The 18,221-nt window shown below is 37.7% G+C and overlaps 1 protein-coding gene and 1 pseudogene across 1 annotated transcript; both read right to left on the bottom strand.

The window, feature by feature from the left end:
- Window positions 1–6,144: 6,144 nt before the first annotated feature.
- On the bottom strand, window positions 6,145–11,444 carry LOC148907588 (uncharacterized; annotated as a pseudogene).
- A 3,695-nt stretch (window positions 11,445–15,139) lies between these two features.
- Window positions 15,140–18,219, bottom strand: LOC148907589 (uncharacterized). The gene is made up of 5 exons (XM_089035678.1): window positions 18,001–18,219; window positions 17,522–17,595; window positions 16,200–16,306; window positions 15,787–15,896; window positions 15,140–15,202 (listed from the first exon to the last, which is right to left on the bottom strand). Exons 1-5 carry the CDS (start codon window positions 18,217–18,219, stop codon window positions 15,140–15,142), a joined length of 573 nt encoding a protein of 190 aa, XP_088891804.1.
- Between the last annotated feature and the right edge of the window lie 2 nt (window positions 18,220–18,221).

Below are 18,221 nucleotides of genomic sequence, written 5' to 3' on the forward strand. Positions count from 1 at the left end.
TTCTTATGCATTGAGGTGCATATCTGTTCGTTTCTAAATTTATTAGGTTGAACAGATCTTCAGGAAACATCAGTAGGAAGAAATCTAGTGCAAATCCATCCGCAGGAATCATAGAAGTGGGGCCCGTTGGTTGCTCAAAATCTGAAACACGGACTTCGCTTTCTGTTCTTGACCAAGATTCTTCGTTTTCTGGCTCACTGTTTTCTGAATCACTCGAACTTTCCTCACTGCTAGTTTCTTCGTTCTCAGAAATATCTGATTCTTCAGCTAAAGAAACTTTTTGTGCTGCTAGATCTTCAGTAGTAAACCCTAAAAAATTGCTGTCTTTACTATCGGTATCGCTAAAAATGTCCGCCATCGCTAAATCAAAACTCAAATTTGAAACTCGAAGATTGGGCAAAAGTTGTATGGACACCATATGTTTATTATGCATCAAATTAAAGCTCAATATGCCCTCTGATTGGCTAGAATACAAAGGCCTTGCTCTGCCTTTGTTTTTCATGCGTTCTGATTGGTTAAAACAGGTATACTTAGAGAGTGTCGTTTGGCACTCTTGGGATTTAGTGACGGTGACGGGAGAGCGCCATTTTGCACTCTTGGGAGTGAGAGGGTTAAGGTTTCTCTCAATTCCACTTCTGATGCTGAGAAGTGTATTTTTGGAGTAATCTTCTTGTTTACTGCGGACCTCGGCGTAGAAAAGTCGCAGTTTCTTGTCCAATTCCGCAAGTGACAAATCCTCCAGGTTTTCTTGATAGCCTTTTTCAGTGGCCCATTCCAAAGGAAGAAACAGATAATTTTAGTAGCAAATTATAATATTATTGATATTGATTTGTCATAATTTTTCTGAAATATAGAGGAATAACCATTCAATCTTTCGCAAAACATAGAATAGAATAGAATAGAATACCTTTATTTAAACACGATAAAATTTAAAGCTAAAAGCTTGTGGGGTCGTGCATAAAATAAATTAAATAAATAAAATATAATATAAGTATGAATCTGTAAAAATATAGCTAATTAACTTAGATAACCTTAAATATCTTATATATAATTCTCACACACATTCACATACACAAACTGCGCAAGCTATTAGACCCGCCAGGGGCAGAAAACACAGACAAATGCGGTGAACACCGTGTCAATAGGCATTCACCTCATCTGAACAGCACCCACCACCCATAGCGAGTCCAACAGCCCGCGCAGTTACATTCACTCCATAATAAAAATAATGTTACATATATACAAAGTCCTTTTTTCTAAAGCGAGACGTCGAGGCAGTAGAGTCAAAATTGAAATTTATAAAATAGTCCTTGGCACTGAGCTGTACTTTGATGTCCTTAAAATTTGAATGTGTTACCTTATCAATATTACAAATTATTAGATTCCATAGAACTGAGCCTCGATACACCAATGAGTCCTTTAAAAATCTGCTTTCAAACCTTGGAATTGCGAGAGTTTCATTTCCGCGTAAAGAATATTTACTATTGCGCTTTATAAAAATACTTTCTGATAAAGATTTTGGTAGACTACGATTGCTTGCTTTATGAAAAATCTTAAATATTTCTAATTTATAATCTAACTTAATTGTTGTCCATTTGTCAAATGCAAGTACATCAGATGACGCCATATATTTGGGTAAATTGAAGATAATCCTAGCTGCCCTACAATGTAATCTCTCAATGGAATTGAAAATTTCTGAATTACAGCACGAACCCCATAAAACTAAGCCATATTTTACAGAGGGCAAAATTACTCTAAAGTAGAAGTTCCGTAAGATATCCTTAGGTAGAAATCTTGAACGTTTTAGCAGTTCTAATTTGTTGACAAAGTTCTTCTTTAGTTCCAACGCATGTGGTACCCAACTAAGCTTGTCGTCCACAGTCATACCCAGAAGACGCGTTTCTGAAACGTATCATAGAACTGAGTTGCCCAGAAGCACAGGAGCTAACGGTCCAGTAATGGTCTTCCTGCTAATTATCATCACTTCGCTTTTTCCTGGATGTGGTGTTAAACGGTTGACCAAGCACCAGCTATAAACTTCTCGTAAGGCTTTATTGAGATGAGAGACAGCAATATCTGCAGATTCGCCGATACAGAAAATTGTTGTGTCATCTGCATACATATACGACGATCCTGAGACAACAACAGATGGTAAATCGTTAGCAAATAGTGTAAAGAGTGTTGGACCTAACACGGATCCTTGAGGAATTCCGGTAGACACTGGCAGCAGTTCAGATGTAACTCCATTCAACACAGTAAATTGCTGTCTTCCTTCTAGATAACTCTTCATCCACTCTAATAGGCCACCTTTGATGCCGAAATTATTTTCCAATTTACGCCCCAAGATGTCGTGCGAAACGCTATCGAACGCCTTTTTGAAATCGATAAAGGCTACTGCCACGACCTTACCCGAGTCTACGGCCTTTCTCCACATCTCCGTCAAATGAACCAACAACAGTTCTGTTGAATATCCAGCACGATATGCCCATTGCCTTTCTGAGATTAGATTATTGTTCTTAAAGACATGCTGCACCAGTCTGTCGTTAACCTCACTTTCCAAGATCTTACTCGGGACACTAAGTAAAGAGACGGGCCGATAGTTACCACAGTCAGTATCATCGTCCTTTTTAAAGATTGGTGTCAGCCTTGCAGTCTTCCAAGCCGTGAAAACTGTCGTGTGGTCAATGCTATATCTGTAAATGTCAACAAGTGATGGAACTATGGCGTTTCCCGCAAGTTTAAGAATCTTGGGTGAGATACCATCAGGTCCGGTTGACTTGTTAGCTTTAAGTTTACTGATCTTTTCATGGACTGTGCGGTGAGAAATTAATGTCATCGCTAATGGTGATGGTTGATGCTGCAGTACTACGTCATCATGTTGACAGTTATCTTCAGATGCTGGTAGTGTATTTACTAAGTTTTCCCCAATCGTAGCAAAATAAGAATTCATCAGCTGAGCTTTCTCCTTGTCTGTCAATACGAGAGTACCATCATCTTTTTTGAGAGGGCCAATTTTACTTTTGCAGACTGTGCGATTTGTGGCCTTATTAATTAAATTCCAGTAAGCACTTGATTTTTTGACTTTATTGAACATCTGATTAAAATAGGTTGCTTTGGCTTTCCTTAAGGCTGAAGTAACTTCGTTCCGAGCCTTCCTGTACTCCTTCCACAACTCAGGAGATCTCGTAGATATAGCCGCTTTGAACAGCTTGTATCTTCGGTTGATTTTAAAACGAGTGTCATTCGTTATCCACGGTGCAGACTTGCTTCTAATCTTTACCTCTTTCCAAGGAGTGTGTTCATCACAAATATTAGTAAACAGTTTCTGCCAAGCCCACAAAACATCATCTGGATCGTTAAAAACTGAGGCGATATGAAATGGCGCAGTTTCAATGTCATTTCTAAAATTATCCAAGTTAAGATTCTTGTAGTCCCTTGTCTTGATGTATTTTGGTGGCGGTCTTTTGTTCTTCAGTCTCATTGTCGCATATATTAAGTTGTGATCTGAAATGCCCAAAGGGAAAACTCCACTGGTACTAATGAGATCTTTTCTTGTCGTAACAATAAGATCGATTAAAGAACGTGATGTTGAAGTGATTCTTGTGTTTTCCACTACGACATTCTGCATATTAAACATCTCGAAAATGGAACGTAGTTTTTTGGTGTTAATATTTAGCCCAGAATCTTCTTTAAAATCACAGTTAAAATCCCCCAATAGGACTATATTAGATGTTTTTAACCAAGCCTTTTCCAAAGGGGATACGATGAGGTCGAAGAATTGACTCGCATCTGGTGGTCTGTATATCACTGAAAACAGAACAGAAGTACTTGGGAATTTGACTTGCAACCAGACCGCCTCTACTCCAGTTGTAGATAGATCCTTGCGATGAATTGCTTGTAAGTGTTCCGCGTAATAAAGTATACATCCTCCACCTCTACGTCCTTTCCGATCTAGTCTCACAAACTTCATTCCAGGAATATCTATCGCTGTATCGGGGACAGATTTGTCAAGATGAGTTTCGGTGATCGCTATCACTTCAAATCTGCACAGAAGTGAGTGTTGGCTGTTGCTAAATAACAATTTATTGTAAGATAGTTGTTGCAGTTTATTATCTTACGTTGTTTAGTGTCATAAATATTCTTGGTCATCCCTTTTTTAATAAACGAATTATAGTAGTACACATTTGGATAATGTTATTATTTCTTTTTATTTACGAACCTTTACGCATTTACTGTGAAATTTGTAGAGCATTTTGTTGATTTTGCCTGGGCACGGTCGAGGAGTTTGTCAAGATTCTCTGAGATCAAGCTGGCAAATCTGGATTTTTGCTTTTTTGCAGGAGGTTCTTCTGGTGGTTCTACTATTTTTATGCTTCCTCAGGAAAGTCAAAGTCAAAGTCAGTGCTTGGAAAATGAGCCATATTCTAATTTTACTGGAGTTATGACTATTTGTGTACAAGTACAACTTTCAAACAAAACTCAAATTTTCCTCCGGTGTTGACGCATGTCACAACGGTGTTTGCACAGGAGAATGCAAACACGGCTCTTGGCCAATCACAGCACACGTACTATCTGAATTATTTTATGAATAATTATATAATTTAGTAAATGGAAGTTTCACGTCGTTTCTAATTTTCATCCATGTGCCCCTTGAAATTACAACATGTAACCAAGCTTACTTCGATGCATTTCATTGTCAATCACCCAGCTCCGTCTATTAACAGTAGAAATACTAAAAAGAAAATGATACATGTCACATATTATCTTAACACATTCATCGTCTAATTCACAATCATCCAGCTGCAGTTTATTAACAGTTGAAATACTAAAAAGAAAATTATATGGCATGTCACATATTATCTTAACACATTCATCGTCTAATTCACAATCACACAACCGGTAGTCTATTAACAGTAGAAATGCTAAAAAGAAAATTATACATGTCACATATTATCTTAACACATTCATCGTCTAATTGACAATCACTAAGCTGCAGTCTATTAACAGGAGAAATACTAAAAAGAAAATTATATGGCATGTCACATATTATCTTAACACATTCATCGTCTAATTGACAATCACCCAGCTGCAGTCTATTAACAGTAGAAATACTAAAAAGAAAATTATATGGCATGTCACATATTATCTTAACACATTCATCGTCTAATTGACAATCACCCAGCTGCAGTCTATTAGCAGTAGAAATACTAAAAAGAAAATTATATGGCATCTCACATATTATCTTAACACATTCATCGTCTAATTCACAATCATCCAGCTGCAGTCTATTAGCAGTAGAAATACTAAAAAGAAAATTATATGGCATGTCACATATTATCAGGGCCGAGTTAATTAGGGGGTCCGGGATTTTGATATCCAGCGTTTTGAGGGCAAAATAACTGGGAGATTCAAGTCTGGCAAAGTTTTAATATTTTCCTCAAAATGATGAGTTTGCAGTGAAAGTAATAGTCCATGGGCCAGGCCCATAAAAATAGGGTGGTCAGGCTCACCTGGAGGGACAAGCGCTATCATATATTTTTGGAAACCCTGAAACCTGTAGTTTCCGAAAACGGTTGATAGCAGTCAGAAATGAGTAGCTTTATAAGGAATATCACGTGACAAAGTGACATCACTGCTTTATATTGTAATATAAGGAAATGTACTTGAATAAATGAAGGTTTAAGGAAATCGGTCCAAAAAAGCTATTTTAAACATAGATTCATGACAAAGCTTTCGCTGAGTTACAAATTTAGACTTGGCAGCACGACAATGTCAGTCAAGCGTGTTTTAAGGTGGTTTCTATGGCAACAGCCAAAGTATTGTGATTATTAGCAAAAAGCTATGTTTATGGTCAATTTAAGCTATCTACTGTATTTGTTTCATTGCCAAGTGATGCATTACAATCTATTTTAGCAATTTGAGATAATTGGTGCCAAGGGATTTATTTGATTAACAGAAATCTTAACAAGCCATTCCAAAATGGCCGCCATCTTAGATCTGAAATCTTCTATCCGCCATCTTGGATCTGCCATATGGAGTAACTCTCTTCACTTCTGAAAGACAAAACGGACATTAAAAACCATTATAGCTGGAAAGGGTTGATGGTTTCTGATTCAAAGCTTTACCTTAATAATTCATCAGCTATCAATCCTCAGCTTCTTCATCTGAAGTTTCTTCTTGGTTGTCAGCAGGATCTTGTTCGTCCTCGTCGTCATCCTCTAGTGGACGGTTCTCGCAGGTCAGGAGTCTCATGTCGGTGCACTTTAAACTGTTGGTAATACAAGTGCAACTGGGAGCACTGCATGTCTTCTTACAAGTGCAAGAAAGAAATTCAGGAAGGGCTGCGGGAGCTGGATCTCCTGTCATCCATTGATATGACAAACCGCCTTCACCATCTAGAATCCAACCATGCCCAACTGGGGAGGGAACTTGAGGGCAGGCCTGTAGACTTCTCCTCCATATTGCAGCCTGATAGTTAGCGCGTTGTGCATGAAGTTTCAGACAGTCGGCACATGGGGGGAGTTGATTTGAGTTAATCTTTCCTTGTCTTGCACAGAAAAGTCTAAAATGTAATAATGCATATCAAACTATTAGCTATTGGCTTCTATAGCAATTTTAAAAATTCAAAAGTTTAGAAAACAGAAAGAATTCTCATTATTTACCTATAACGCATCTCATTGACATCCGATGTTCCGGCGACAGAGCTATGCATGGCGCACGTAAATTCCTGGATCTTGTCAAAAAGACCTTCTCCGAGCTGCCAATGCATGCCAATTTCTTGAAAAAGATTAACAAAGGCCCTGTTTTGGCTGACAAGTTTAAGTGATTTGACTTTTCCTTTTCCAAAAAAAGCGCTCACACTATCACAGCCCGTAAAAGCATGAAAACCGGGAAGGGCCTTGCACACTTTGCTGCCAACCGCTTGACAAACTTTCGAGATGTCAACATAGGTTGTTCTTGATTGCTTTGTGGTCTTGATAAACAGAGGAGAAGCAATGAAGTTCTTAAGTGCCAGAGAGATAACAAGAACCTCGGTGTCTTCAGAAGATATAACGACGGCATATCCTGCGTTTTCAGCGTGCAAGGCATGCAACAAAATTCTGGTGTCAGCTTCTTCGTGAGTCGATTTTAAATCTTCACGTATTCTTGAGCCAGTAGATGAAATCTCAAAACAAACTTCATTGTTTGTAACAAATAGCCTCTTCCCAGACTACTTCTCTCTGAATCTATCTTTTTGCCACTCTTCACTTATGAACTCGATGAGCTGTGACTTGTTGTTGGAGCTGAGCAACAATTTGCGCCATTGATGTACGCGATGATCTGGTTTGATGCTTCTAAATTCGTGCCCTGTTGCAGAGCCTCGTTTCTCTCGTTCTGCAGTCTTTATTGACTCTTCCTTGTAGACATCGAAGACAACATCAATGCGTTCACTGTCATTTCCTTCATTCAGGGTTATAGACATGATCGTGTCTGCTATTTCAGCGAATGTTTTCTGATCGCCTTTGAGTTTTTGAACAACTGCCATCCCATCTATTATCCGTGCGCAAGGCTTTGGTATAGTGTCTGCTGGTGGAACAGTTTTCTTCAGCTGGTTTGCAAGTGATGCCTTGTTGTTTTTGCGAATCGATCCATCTTCAGAAGCCAGGGCCCAGAGTAATGGCCCCAGGGGATGACATAGCACGTCACTGATTTTCAACTTTCTGTTCTCCGCTATTAGTATGAACTGTGCAAATAAAGCGCGATCTGCCTTGATAACCACTTCCTTTCCCGACTCTTTACGAACTCTAACCTTCTTTGATAGATCTGCAAACGTCTTCAATTTTTGTTTCTTTAACGTGCCGTGAAAATTTATCACAGGTGGGTTAGATTCGATCCTTTCTTTGCTGAATTTCTTAAAGGCATTCTCTCCTATTGCCTGAGCGTCTAAAAGGTCATTTTCGATGTCAGATGTTGCAAGTTTGCCAGTGGATAGACAAATGAGCTCTGACGCATCGCCTTGGAAGGGATTAATCCAGCTTTCTTCGATGAGTGCAATTAACGACTTCACGTCCGATTCATCTCTAGATATTCTATTTTGCTGCAAGTCATTGTGCTGGGCTGTTGATGCACTCAAGTGTAACATATCCTTAAGGTGGCGCAGAAAGATACTGCGGTACTCAGCTATTAGGTAGTACTTGCTGACTGCCGCAGGCTTCAGGCTAAATCCTTTAGTTCCGCCTGGCGTTTGGGTATCTTTGTTAACAGTTTCTTCACAGCTTTGATCCACTGCTATCCTACCAAACGTGTTGTGGTCTCCAATCTGTACCGAGAATCCCCCTGCTCTAAGATAGGCTGCTACATCTGGATGTTCAGTATCAAGATGTGACATCTCTGATAAATACGCAGACAAATATCGTGCATAGTTTATGTTATCATATGAGAAACACCATGGGATCATCTTCCTCACACAGGTCAAATGCAGTTCCCAGTTTCCTTCACGTGATGCACGCAAAAGTCCAAGGAGGATTTCAATCAACTCAATATAAGACATCCAAAACCCTGATAATTCGCTGTTTCGAGCACGTAGAAAGTCCATGTACTGTTTGAAGAGGTCGCCAAACTTTTCATAGGAGGGACTTGCAAAGTGTTGCTTGAACTCTTTCTCGCAGATGTCATTATATAATGATTCAAACTCTTGATAAACATCTTCTATCAGATCCTTAGGCTCTTCGTGGTTTGCTGCTATCCAGGGTCTGGATCCTTTCCAGACTAGCCTCATCATTGCCTCATACATTAGCTTGTGAAATCGCACGCTACGGTTATATCTGCGGCCTTCCATTACTCCAGATAGAGACCCCTCTGCTAGTACCCCAGATTCAACTGCCAAGTCTCTCAGACCAGCGTCTTGAAATCGCTTTCCAATGATTGAGAGCAACGTACAGCACGTATGGAATACGCCCATTCTTGACAATATTGCTGAATTTATCAGGATGCTTCCATTGTATTTCTATGGCTTTAGCATAAAGCGCCTGATCAAATACAAGGACGATGGATTTTAGCTTTAGTGTGTCCTTTATCCTCAATGACCTTACTAGTATCTCGTGTACTGTCGACATGTCAGTAGCTGGCGCGTCAATTGTTGGAAGATATCCGATGTTATCCTGTGATACATCGACCTCTTCGCGCACGAGAATGTTAAAGCCTGTCCAGCCACTTGCACGTTGCTTCTCTTTAGCGTGGAGACGGACCAAGATCCAAAGTAGGTTTTTCTTCCAAGCTTCTTCAACGATTACTGCAGACGTAACATTGATGTATGACCTTGAGGGAGGACCACGGCGCTCTCCTGCATTGTAAGGGGCAATCTCTGTACGGGGCAGATAATCTATACTTCTCTTTTTCGTTCCTTTTATCTGCATGTTTGCTTGAGGTTGAGGATACGGACCAAAATGTCGTGCCTGCACAGCAATGCCATTAACTCTATGTGAAGTTCCAGCTCCAGACAAAGTCTCTTCCAAACGGTCAATATTGTCCCATGCAAGAGTGGTACTGATATGAGGACGAATAGATTCTGGCAGTGGAACATCATTATCAGGGGTCTGGGCCAACTTTTTCAGGCAGAGTGCCGTATTCATTTCCTCGATCTGAGAATAGGATATGCCATGCCCGCATCGATTAAGCATTTGAATGAGTTCAACATTGTTTGTCAAAGTCTTCACTGCATACGGCAGAAGAACTTGCTTAGGAGGTCTCTGCTTCCCTGCAGTTACAGCATATACAATGTCTTGACCAAAGGAGTTTACTAGGCGTTGAATTCGCTGGGGGTATTCTACTGGTGGTTGCGTGTTCCCGGTCAATAAAGTATAGAGGAAAGTTTCGAGTTTTCCAGGGAGATTGACTGCATATTCACAGAGGTCGCTTGGCTTGGGGGGCCAGTGGCTCTCTATTTTGTGGCTTCTAACTGCTTCACGAATATCTAACCCGGCCTCTTTGATCGTCGCATCACTACCACTACTCGCTTCTCTCTTTTTAAGACGCTTGGACAACTCAAGACACTCTTCGGCGAGGTGCACTTTTGACAAAGTTGATGGAATGATTGTCAGTTTATTGTTATTTAAAAGATCTTCAAATTGTAATGTTTCTCCAAATTCTGCTTGGAGTTTGCGTTTAAGGTTTTTAAGCGGGGGCCTCACCAGAAATGCCTTTTGCGCGCATAAAAGAGAGTAGTATTTCTTTTAACTCGACCATAGTGATTAACCTCGGATTTTCGAGCAAGTCTGTTCGTATATATGTGAATAACTCCTCGAATGCCTCGTTCATTAAATCATCGCATTGTCCTTCATGATCAACAGTGTTTTCTATGTCAGATTTCTTTTCGTTTGGTGCCCTGGTATACTCACGGTAGCAAGACCTGTGATACCATGCCTCTGCAGCTACCAACTCGCTTGACACTTCTGCAAGTATTCTAGTGTCATGTTTCGTGATGGCGGCTTTCCCTTATTGACTGATCAGCGCGTAGATCCCTGCATTGTGTGAGATTCTCTCTATTTCTTGAGCCCTTTTTGTATTTATCCCTTTGACAGAAAATGCATTTTTTATCGTACACTGTACTTTTCGGGTTGGAGCTCTCCCGAAAAGATTTTTCTCTTCCGTCGATTGGATTTCTCGCTGACTGTGTTGAATATTAGAGGACGAAAGTTTGTCTAGGTCTCTTTTCATTGTAAAGATACTACGGCATTGCCGATGGTAGCTTATAGGAGGGATTTCATTTTCGCCATAGGAATTTTCCAAATCTAACAATGGTTTAAATTTGCGGATTCTTGCGGCGTTTAGAAGAGATTTCCAAGATGCTTCATCTTTAGGCGAGCAGAGTTTCTCGTCAAACTGGTCACAACAATGGATTATGCAAGTCTCAATTCGGGGACGCTTTTCCTCAACATCTGTTTTTTAGGAAACATTAATTAAGAAAAGTGTAAAGTTCAGTAAGAAAGCAGGGAGAAATAAGTTGAAAGAGTGAAATATATTCTCTCAACAAGCGGTAAAAATTTTGAGCCGAACATTTTGCTAATGTCGACAAACGTCAACTGTAAATTCAAAGATTTCGTCCAAAATCGATATTATTTAAGGGTTTCTACTCTATTTCAAGTTTATTTATTAAAGAAAAACCCTTTCTGGGAATAAAATGATGGAAAAATAAGTGGGATTAGTGGTATGTCTCCTAAAAGGGAAAAAGTTTTGAGTCGAACGTTTTACTAATTCAATGCCAATCTCTCATAAGCTGCAAGTCCACTGTGTAAATTTAGCCAAAAATTAATGTTATATCAAGTATTGTTACTCTATTTTATGTGTTTAGTATATAATCAGCCATTCTGTATAATATTTTGTACTTAATTACCTTGAAAGCAGATTCAAATTAATGTTTTTGTTAAGACAACTTCAAATCACTTACCATGCACAGAAGCAGCCATCTTGGATTTTACCCATGATGCATTTCGCAATGTGAATATTAAGTTTCCCTCAAATAGGAAGCCTTTAAGAATTATTTTCGAAGGTTTCTGAACCAGATTATAAAGTTTATATGTTTATTACTTATAATTGTCATAAAAACGCAGGTTTGAAGTTTAGGAAGTACGTTTAAATTATTTTTAAAGTAGAGCCTCGCTTCCATGTTAGAGCAATAATTTTTAGATTTTCAATTTGCAAAAAAAACTACTAAAGCTACTCCTTCGGGATTGCTATCAAGTGAATTTGGTAACTCTTTCGGATGATCTTTCATGTTATATAGCTCAGCCTTTGTCCCTCTAAGTGAGCCTCAACATCCCTTCTGGCCCATGGACTATAATGTTATGAAATGAAAAGTGTTCTAGTATCTACACTGCAAACTCAACTTTTATATTATATTTTTCTTTATCACAAAAGGTGTTGACTTATTTTTACAGTAGTAATCAGTTAATGCATGAAAGTTTTCCTCAAAATTATACATTGAAACTAATGTTATGAAAAGTGTTCTGATATCTAAACTCAACTTCTAAACTTATATTATTCATATTCATGTTGTGAATGAGTAGATAATTAGATAGTTGAAAGTCTTTTGTTTCCTCAGTGCTTGCTATTTATATAGTACGTTTTGCACTCTATTCAAGCTTATTTCTCAAAGTCACTAAAGTCAGAGTCCATGTCAATGTCCATGTCAGGTGGGAGCTTTAGGAAGGCTGTGGTAGCCTCAAGTTCCTCTTCTAACGCTTGTGCATGCATCGGAAGTTGTTACGAGTTGGTTCCCTTTTGGAGGCCCTGCTAATTTCCGTCTGGGTTTGGCGAGCCACTGCCTTGTGACCTCCTGGATGACACTGTGACATTCGCTTGTGCTTGGTCCTTTCAAAGTGATGAGCATCAAAGTCTGCAACATGCCTCCCTTCATAGAAGATATCAGGCGTGTCTTCGAGCCTTTTGACAGCAGAAGCCCCTCGCTCTGGCCAGGCATTACTCACTGGTAAGGATAAGCACACTTCTGCTATTTGAAGTAGAAGTGGGCAAAGATGGTGATACGTTGCTCGCATGGTCATCATATGCTCAAGCAGCCATTTTGTAGGAGTCTTAGTTTACACAGATTAGTTGAAGGGCGTGTGATGTCTCGTGGGATCTGGCTTTGTAGAATTAAGATGTTCACAGCACAAAAAACGAGATTTACATGCGCTTAATGTTCACGTAATGTAGACGTTTAGAACCACTTTAAACGGGTTTACATCTGTTTTACGTAATTTAAAGAACAACTTTACGTCAGCTTTCAGGACAAGCTTACAGCCGAATTAAATGAACAATAAAACGCGTGGCTTAAATGAACGTAAAGTTGGATGAAAGTAGAAATTTACGTTACCAAAAGTCAACGTAATTCTGACTTAATCTTCTAAAATAAGCTTCATTTAGACACACACGTTTAACGTAATTGAGAAAATTCCGCAACCATAAGGGTAAAAAAACGCTTAAGTTTTTTGCGTAAATCAATATAAAACGCGCCCTTTAAAATGAACGTAATGTTGTTTTAAATTAAAACTTTCCTCTACCAAAACGTGGACGTAATTTTTAATGTATATGCAAGAATAAGCTACATTTACACGCTACGAATGTCACGTAATTCAGAAAAAATCCGCAACAAATCCGCGACATTTTTCGTAATTTTTTTGGGGGAAAATTACTGGTTTCGTAACAATACACCATCCCCTACTCCAAGTAAAAATACTCACTTCAACAACTAATAATATTACGGCAATTTTTTTATTTCGAATCATTTTTATTGTCTTACAAGTGATACTAAAATGTAACACATTTCTAAAAACCTGGCAATAAAAACCTAATAATAATAAATTTATTCAAATAATAACAAATTCCCTCAAATATCGATTCAGCAAGTACTTAACGTTATTATTTATTTACATTGCAATATGATCAATTATAAAAGCCTAATAATATTAAATCTATTTAAATAATGATAAATATCTAAAATATTAATTGAACACTTTATTCAAAAAAATTTTCTTTTCTTGACCAAACAGTAACAGTATTCTTTATTCTATAATAATAAATTTATTTATAATTGGTGATATCAATTCGAGGACCATGGAGAACTGAAAAGTGTGGAAACATGATAGACTATTATGGGAAAAATGAAAAAGTAGGGTAGCTATAGCTCCTATCTCCACAGTCCCTGATCATCAACCTATAATTTCATTTCAAAATAATTCTAATAAACTTTGGTTTTAGCATCTTGATTTCAGAGTGATTTTCATTAACCCGGCAAACAAAGTGTACTAGAGTGATTTTCATATGATCGTGAAAGAATAGGCAAACTAATAGTTAGTAGTAGACTCTAAACCAATGATTTTCTTTTGTTCTTTATCAACTATTACAAACTAAGTGGTCCATGTTCTTTCACAGTCATATGAAAATCACTCTATTTAAAGTGTAATAGTCAAATAAAGACAATTGAATAAGATTATGCATGATAAAGCAGAACACGCTTAAGGGTATTTCATGGGTTAATGCAAACCACTCTAGTAAAAGTTGATGGTATTAATCATAATAATTATTAAATACTTAAAAATATTAATGCTATTTACTAATACTAATTTCAATAACCCTGGGAACTATTCATAAAAATGCATAAGAAGCAAAAAATAATAATTTTTTTAAAGCAAATTTTAGCATCTTATAAGTATTGAAGCAATACTCCAGTATCGAATTCATAAATGACCATTGCAAAGCACAGCAAAATAGTGTATCCTTGCAGGATTCACCTTAGTTGCATGAAACATATTCATAAGTACCAGAACTCGTGGAAATTCAATGTATTTCAAGTTCAACAATTTTTGCTTTCTTGTTGACAATTTAAATATTTATACACAACTGTGAGGCTATCCCTGTACAAATGCATCTGCAGTAAAAGGTTTTACTTCATAATACCCAGGTCTAATGAGATGACTACTAAGACACTTCTGACACTCCTTTCAGTATAGATTTTGATAGGTGTGCTGTTCCAGTTCCATTGTTTAAGTGTGGAAATTGTCAGATGTGCCATAGGCTCTTTGAGAGAATATATCAATAGGCCGTTTGCATTGTGGTGTGTACAACTACCAGAATACTTCACAAATTTTCTTTCTTATTCAAATATGTATTCCCTCATGAGAATAGTAAGAATTGGTACTAATGAACTGAACAAAAGAAAGTGTGAAAGGGATTCTGGTAGGTTTAGTAAATGCTGTCACAATGCAAATGGCCCATTAAATTCCAAAAATATGAAGAAAAAATTACTCTTGTATAGCGGACTCTTCCAAAGAATCAATGCTAGAATTACTATTGTCTCGCACTGGAGTTGAAGCAAGAACGCTTATTGTAGCTGTTGGTGTTCTAACAGCCCATTCTTCACAGTTCGTCGGCCTAGGCCTGCAAGAATTTACAGGATTGGCTGACCTTTTTAATATCAAGCTTCTACACCTACCAGGCAAGCTCTTTTTGTAGGCAAGATCAAGTTCCTGCTTGCATTTCGTTAGCCGCAATCTCTCCCAAGGCAGTTTTTTGGTTAAGTATCCCTTCAAGATGGGTCCAGCTTCATCCTCACCCCAGTCACTTTCATCTGAACTCATGTATTCTGGAGTTAGGACTTTTCTAACTACATTCTTTTTTGCTTCAGACCATTTATCATCTCTAATGCCTTTGTTCTTCTGTCTAATTTCTAAAGAATATGCAAAATAACTTTGGTAAGAAAACATCTTAATCTATAAGTCTACGATAACCATGAACATGGAAGGGTATCCGATGAAACACTAAGAATCTTTTCTATAAGCAAATAATAAAGTGTGTTTGCATGTGTATTGCAGAGAGGGGAAAGTATGTGTGTTGTGGCTATGTGTATTCATAATTGAGTACCAAATATTGGGATTTTGAGGGATAACCAACATTTTACAAACACTAAATTATATTGCAAACAGTCCTGTTTTGGAAAAGAAATAAAAGAATAAATGACCCTGTTGAAAAATTAGAGTTTAGTAAAAAAAAAAGTTTGTCTGAATTTTTTTCATACTTGTTTTTCTTATGGGCAAGTACTTCCTCACTGAAAGCCATGCAGTCATCACTAAAATAATTCATTTCTTTGACATCATTTAAGATGACCCATCAGCAATTAATGACACTCTTCAATGAGAAAAACTTGACTTCAATGAGAGTCACAACCGTTTTTATCAAATGAGTATGAAACTTGGAAGAGTGCATCAAGAATGACTGATGAGTCATCTTAACTTTTGGTTCATAATGACTTACATCTCTCTGTCTTCCTTGGCGCCTGCAAGTTACTGCATGTTCCCCTTCTTTTCCATTGTCTTTCCTTATCTTAGCATCTTTGAGCGATTTATAGTAAGTGTCAGCTGCACCTTTAAACAATAAATAATCTTACTGCAATATAACATTTTTCAAACTCATTGATAATTCATATCTTCAACAAGAGGGATGTCCAGGGCTGGCCTACAGTGTCCCCTGTCAACATGGTAATGTCTCTGGTATCCTCTATCTATCCCCTGCACATTCCCTGTCTGTCCCCTTATCCCTAGCCCCTGCTATGTACCATGTCTCTCTCCCATCCCCTTGTCCCAGGGGACAAGGCCAGCATTGCAGTCATGTGTGATACCTTGAAAACATTCCGGTGATTCTTATAATTACCTTTGTATCATTGTTACCTTTAAGTTGTGCAGGTGACCAAGGGCACTTTTCATCTCCTCCATGGTCATTCTGCACAACAGAAACCACTTGAGCTACTCTTTGCTGGTTTCTTTCGGTCTTAATACTTGCAGAATAAAAATAAAACAAAGATTTTTGAATGTTATTCATGTGTAGGTAACCTTTATTTTGATTTTCGGGATTCTGAAGTTATCAGCTATGAGTTTTGATGATGTTTTGAATAAATAAATAAATCTTTATTGGGATTATAGATAAAGACAATAGCCTTTTTTTTCCAACCTGGCCCTTAGATATCTTTTAGTAGGGATTCTAGGGGGGTTGGACTTAAGCTAAGGAATGTGATTGTGATTACTTATGATCGTGAACAACTTTTAATTATAAAATAAATTAAATAGTACACACGCTGTGATTGGTTGATAGCCATGTTTGCATGAGGGTATGTAAACACAGTTTTGACGTCACAACTTTCTTGTTTTCCCGGTACAAGTTCAAAAATTTACAGTTTCTTTCGAGGAAAAAAACGCACCCAACAATGTATTTTGAAGACAAAGTTCCAAATTTTGACTTGTGTCAGGGCCTCAGGCATATCCCTATGGTATCATGCAGGTCTTTCTGATCCTAATATCATGATATTCTCTCGTTGGTCACCGCAAAGAGAATTCCCTCAGGAGCTACAACACACGTCCAACAATCAACTTCACTGCCATGTTTTCTGGCTGTCAAATTGAGCAAAACCATGTTTCTTTCAACCGAGAATTCCAGTCACAGTGACACTCAGTTATCTACTTTTGATCACTTTCGTAAAGATAATCAATTCTGAAATCTTTTATTAAGATTTCTATTCAATCTTTGGACATTTCTTTGTATTTGCTTTAAAGTTTTAGAATGATAAATGTTTAAAATAGCTGGCGATTCTTTCTCGCTTCACATTTGCCTCCTTGGCGTTTATTACACGAAATTTGATTGGCTAACGATCAAAGTTAGTGATGTATGGAGAATTTGTATTTTGATATGAGAATCAAATTCAAATAAATGTTTTATTTTCTTGCAAGTGGTAATGTTTTCCCTTAGTATCTATTTTATAAAAGCAATAGAAAATTTTTTTCTCTGTGTTTTCATAGCCTGATAGCAACACTCGGGGGGTTGGGAGAATTCTCGACAGTTATGCAAACCGTCGACTACGTCTCAGGTTTGCATAACTGTCTCGAATTCTCCCAACCTCCCCTCGTGTTGCTATTAGGCTATGTAAACACGGAAAAAGTTTTCTATTGCTTAACCATTATACTTCAAATAAGTGCTTTAAAATAAATATATTTTTTACCTTTCATCAAGAATAAATCCTGGAAAGTTTCCTTGGTCTTTCTTCAATTCTTTATACATGCTTCGGAAGTCTTGCTACAAAAGAAGAAAAAGACATACAAGTGTTTAACATCGTGCAAATTTTAGCTGCTAAAAGGAATTTCAGGAATGTGCTTTCATGATCTGTAGGATTCCTCTACGCTCTCTACCTTCAAATACTTCCAAACTAAGAAATTGAAATTATCATTGCTTTCTTATGAAAAAAAGAAGGGAGCCAAAAGAAGAACTTTAAAAGTTATAATGTCTTATGAGTATTAGAAATAGAAATCGACTATACTTAGAGAGAATAAGCTTAAAGTATGTCAACAGCCATCACATGGCGTCCTGGTTGACAAGGTGTGAAAGCATGTGGCCTACTTTTTCAAACCTTAATTCGTATTTCAAATTAAACAATACTTCTGTAATTCTCTTAATTATTTCTTTACCATTATTTTAACTAACCTTGCAACGCTGCGGTACCGCAATCTTCTGACTTACTCGTCGCTTTTTCCGAGCAGGAGCTGAGTCCTCCGTCAATCGGTTCTCGATACTCTTCAACAACTCTCGTTGTTGTTCGTCTCGATCCACAATCATTTTCCTCAGCTCTTCGTTTTCTTTAATTGTCTTCTCCAGAAGCTCGACATATCTATCAGATAGTCGAACTTCAGATGAATCTTCCATAT

The sequence above is a fragment of the Actinia tenebrosa genome, unplaced genomic scaffold (assembly GCF_029948245.1).
Source record: "Actinia tenebrosa isolate PJP-AT-01 unplaced genomic scaffold, QUT_ActTen_1.0 PGA_scaffold3__52_contigs__length_22856419, whole genome shotgun sequence".
Classification (NCBI taxonomy): domain Eukaryota; kingdom Metazoa; phylum Cnidaria; class Anthozoa; order Actiniaria; family Actiniidae; genus Actinia; species Actinia tenebrosa.

Bases quoted from the DNA above. Each gene is read 5' to 3' on its own strand.
- LOC148907589 (XM_089035678.1), bottom strand. From the start codon at position 18,219: ATGGAAGATTCATCTGAAGTTCGACTATCTGATAGATATGTCGAGCTT. The intron at 17,596-18,000 runs GTTAGTTAAAAT...CTTCTTTTGTAG, and splicing joins CGGTACCGCAGCGTTGCAAG to CAAGACTTCCGAAGCATGTA. The intron at 16,307-17,521 runs GTAAAAAATATA...TTATTCTGCAAG, and splicing joins GGATTTATTCTTGATGAAAG to TATTAAGACCGAAAGAAACC.